The 4,325-nt window shown below is 43.4% G+C and overlaps 1 protein-coding gene across 1 annotated transcript; it reads right to left on the bottom strand.

The window, feature by feature from the left end:
- Positions 1 to 620: 620 nt before the first annotated feature.
- On the bottom strand, positions 621 to 3,947 carry LOC147974180 (G-type lectin S-receptor-like serine/threonine-protein kinase B120). Its single transcript, XM_087525199.1, has 7 exons — positions 2,624 to 3,947; positions 2,311 to 2,412; positions 1,941 to 2,122; positions 1,651 to 1,861; positions 1,328 to 1,565; positions 1,091 to 1,241; positions 621 to 1,002 (listed from the first exon to the last, which is right to left on the bottom strand). The coding sequence occupies exons 1-7, from the start codon at positions 3,942 to 3,944 to the stop codon at positions 745 to 747; spliced, it is 2,463 nt and encodes an 820-aa protein (XP_087381325.1). The 5' UTR covers positions 3,945 to 3,947; the 3' UTR covers positions 621 to 744.
- Between the last annotated feature and the right edge of the window lie 378 nt (positions 3,948 to 4,325).

Genomic DNA, 4,325 nt, shown 5'->3' with positions numbered 1-4,325 from the left:
CCATCAGCGCCCCTTCATCAGTTAGATAGGAGTAGCGACAGAGGTTGCGAATATGATGGCTTTGGTCTTACTGTTGTACGACTTTGTAAGGTCTTGTGTTAATAATTAATAAATTGGCCGTATGCATCGTCCAGATGCAGAGGCCGGGGGTATTCCTCTTTTTTTTTAAATGCCAATAATTTCTTATCAAATAAGGACTTAAAAATAAGACGTTAGGTAAATTATGGTGATTGTGTACAACAACTTGCTAATATTTTGACACACCAATATAATAATATACCTGCAGTTACGGAGTACTCTACCATGAGACTTACATTAAAATCATGAGACATATTTTGGAATGGAGGTAGTACAATGTTTATGCTCCTATTGCAACGCATGAGCAATTATCTAGTAAGTATAAGAAATCTCTTATTTAGTGAAAATGTAACACACACATAGTTTTATATGAATTTTAATAAAATACAATATATTGATACGTAATAGTTGTGCGAACTCCAACCATACATTTACTTAATATTCATTTTGGCTTTATCTATAACCAACTGTGTGCAATTGATACATCTAGAAGAGTTACCAAGTCTTGGAGCCAAAAAAGCCTCTCTATATGCTTTGCACGTTGGAACTATGGTACCAGTGAATCGACCATTGGAAATACATGTAAATGACATGATCCTCGGAATCCATAGAACACTGTTTCTATCTCCCCTTGCGAATTTCGAGGCTCGTGTTTTTTACGGGGCTTTATCCTAGTCCGTCACTTCCATAGATCTGGTATCCAAAGTATATGGGCTCTTTCAACTGCGGGAGCTTTATGGCTTTGTTATCCAGGATTTCTACCACCCAAGACATGAGGGGGCGAGCATTTGGGTTGTTCTGCACCGACAACAGTCCAATATGGATGCACCGTAGAGCTTCATCAGCTTCATCAGGAGAGCAACCCTCGATGATAGACGGGTCGACAAGATTCAACAACATCCCATCCCTCTGTAAGCTGCACGCCTGCATCGAATCAATAATGTAAGTAATCATATCAAATAGTACTAGGTAGCACCCATTCATATGAATTGAGCAACTTTTGAGCACTTACATGATCTATAAGGTTATGAGAGTGCGTGCTTGGGCTTGTAGTGCAGATCTTCAAGCCACTCACTATTTCTAGGAGTAATACACCAAAGCTGTACACATCAGACTTGACGGAGATGATTCCTTCCATTGCATATTCGGGCGACATGTATCCACTGCTTGCCGCATAAAAGTTAAACTTGACCAATTGAATTAAGCACAAAAACGAGAGTTAGCATGAATGAAAATTCTCACTACTCACAATGTTCCAACGACTCGATTGGTGTGTCCTTGCTTTTCATTGACACTAAATATCCTAGCTGTACCAAAATCAGATATTTTGGGGTCCATCTCAGCATCCAACAATATGTTGCTTGCCTTGAGATCTCTATGAATCATTGTCAATCTAGAGTCTTGGTGGAGATAAAGAAGGCCTCTGGATACACCTGTGATTATCTTAAATCTTGTGGGCCAGTTGAGTAGTGACTTCCTTGTGTCATCTGCCAATGATAGAAATATACAAAGCATACTATCAGTGAAGTGTGTTCCTTTCATAGAGACTTTGCAACAAGTGAGCAGACGTACTGAAAATGAAGGAATCCAAACTTCCGTTAGGTAGGTATTCATAAATCAAAAGTTTTTCATCTTCATGAATGCTGCAAGCTAAAAGTTTGACCGTGTTCCTATGCTGCAACTTGGTGACCAGAACTATTTCATTCTTGAACTCCATTTCCCCTTGGACAGAACCTACACGAAGCCTTTTCACAGCAATGTCCTTACCATCTTCCAACTTGCCCTGAAACATGAGGTATTATTGAGTAAGAAAGGTTAGATCTTCCATTAATGATCCAATTATCAGTACAGGGGCTTCTTGCCTTATAAACATTGCCAAAACCTCCTTGGCCGAGAATGCTAGATTCAGAGAAATTATTTGTCGCGACAGCAATTGTTCGGAATCTCAAAATGGGAAACTCTGTGTTACTATCAACGAGTTCCTTACAAGTTCTTGAATATACTCGCATGATCCTTTGCCAGACACCTTTGCTAGCATGATTGCCTGTCAAGAATGTGTGTCTGTCCCATTAGTTTGTTGTGACTGGAGATGACATGTACTCCCTCCGTTCGGAATTACTTGTCTCAGAAATGGATGTATCTAGAACTAAAATACGTCTAGATACATCCATTTCTGCGACAAATAATTCCGAACGAAGGGAGTAAATTGGAACGAAAATAATAATTTCCTACCTCTATTGACATAGGCCCAAATAAACACCACGCATATGAAGATCAAGAAACTTGACACAAATGGTAATACCATTTTTATAGTTTTGACCTTTCTCAGGTTACCTGCACAGAATTAGTTTACGCAGAATCATCAACGTTTATCAATGCTAACCATCATATCCATAGAATAGTAATGACTCTTTCTCTAATGCAAGCATGAAAACATTTGGCCATTCTTTCTTCCAATTTCAATGCATGGATCCCTCCTTAAAAAAACTATCTACTGAAACATAAGCAACGATACATACAAGGAGGAGCAACGAAGGAAACATACCTTGTAATACGTAAGTCCGAACATAGAGGTTCTCCCCTCCTTGTGTGTTGTTCTCCATGTCGATCAAATCCCCCATCCATACCAGGCACCTTGTGTCATCTCCGTCGATATCCATGTTGCTCATACTGGAGTAAGCATATGCCACACATGAGCAATTGCTTTTGCATTCCTCAGTGCACTCATCAAAGCTTTTGTTCGGGACATGGAGGAACTTGTCAGGGACCTTCATGCCCGAAAAGGTCAAGAACCCGTCTCCAGGGGTACACCTTCGCACCTCCTTCCGGCGGCATCCCTGCAAGAAACGTCCGACGATCCATCCTTTATCGTCCCTCGGCTCGAAACCATCCAAGCACTTGCACACTGGGATGATTTCTGTGTTGTCGCAGTAACCATAAGGACCACAGTAGCTATACGTATTGCACTCATGTTCAGGCTCTGCGTACAGGGCTCTCCATACCGACATGTTGCTTTCCCAGCTTAGGACAGTTACCTTACCTGAGTAGTCAATATTCATCCTAACCAACACGGCGGAGCCGGTTGGCATGCCGAACGACATGTAAACCTCGTCGCCGGCATGATGCAACGCCATGTAGATGGTAGACTTGAACATATCCGTGTAGTAGAAACGGAGGAGGTAGTTTATCCATACCGGGCTTCGCCGGTGTGGCCTCGAGCCATTCCAGATGAAGCTTTGCAGGAGGTTGTTGGGGTCTGCACCGTAGGAGAACACGCCAGGTGCCGGGTCTTGCTGGCCTTTCCAAGCAATCAGTTGCTGCAGTGGATGCATGTTGTGGCTGAGCCTGAGATTCATGCCGGGCAGGAGGGTGTCGGTAGGCTGGTCGAAGCTTTGCCACAGTATGGCACCGTCGGCCAACGACCGGAGGATGAAGTTTCCAGTGTTCTCCAGCATCGCTACCACCGAGATGGCGGTAGTCAATGATGAATTGATGATGTTGTTCGTTCTCCAAAGGACACTGCCATTGCTATCAGATAGCACTATGTCGGAGCTGCTGGTTACGGCAAGATTCACAGAGGAAAGGTTTGTGATGGGAGCGGCCCGGTTGGAGACCCATACCACGGTGCACTCAGGGATGTCGTTGTACCATATTCCGACGTAGTAGTGCTTCTTGGTGGAGTTTGATGATGATGGGGAGAAGAACCCGAGGGCGAAAACTTGGTCTTCCGAGACAAGAACACTACCAGGGGAGAGCGGCTTGCCAGGGACAAGTAGGTGGTCGGATGCACAGAGAGGCACCGAGCTGAATGGCCAAGAGAGAAACAAAAGGATGGCATAAACAGAGAGGGAATGCATCATTGGCATTCTTGGCCTTGTGCTTCTTGCAGGATAATGCATGGGAGTGGTGCCAGTGCATATATTGCAAGGGAAGTGAGTGGGGTATAAATAGAAGCAACCAGAGGGCGATCGAGGCGGCCTTGGATTTCGGTGTTTGGATCCAAGGAGTTAATGAAAGAGTTGTTCAAATTTTCCATATTAGTACTGCTACCAGCCTGCTGTGAGGATTTTATATCTTATTATTTACTAGTTGATCAAAATATCAGCCTCTCCACATTTAGATAGTGAACATGGGTGCTTTCTATGGAACCTTTCGGTTAAGACCAAGGCGGCATATTCACCTTCTCTTCATCACCCACCTCGACACGCATACATACTAAACTGAATTGCACAGAACCACCACATATG

Source organism: Triticum urartu, chromosome 5A (assembly GCF_056163025.1).
Source record: "Triticum urartu cultivar PI428250 chromosome 5A, HENAU_Tu73, whole genome shotgun sequence".
NCBI lineage: Eukaryota > Viridiplantae > Streptophyta > Magnoliopsida > Poales > Poaceae > Triticum > Triticum urartu.
Note: the sequence above shows the minus strand (reverse complement) of the source record. Positions and strands in the feature narration are given on the sequence as shown.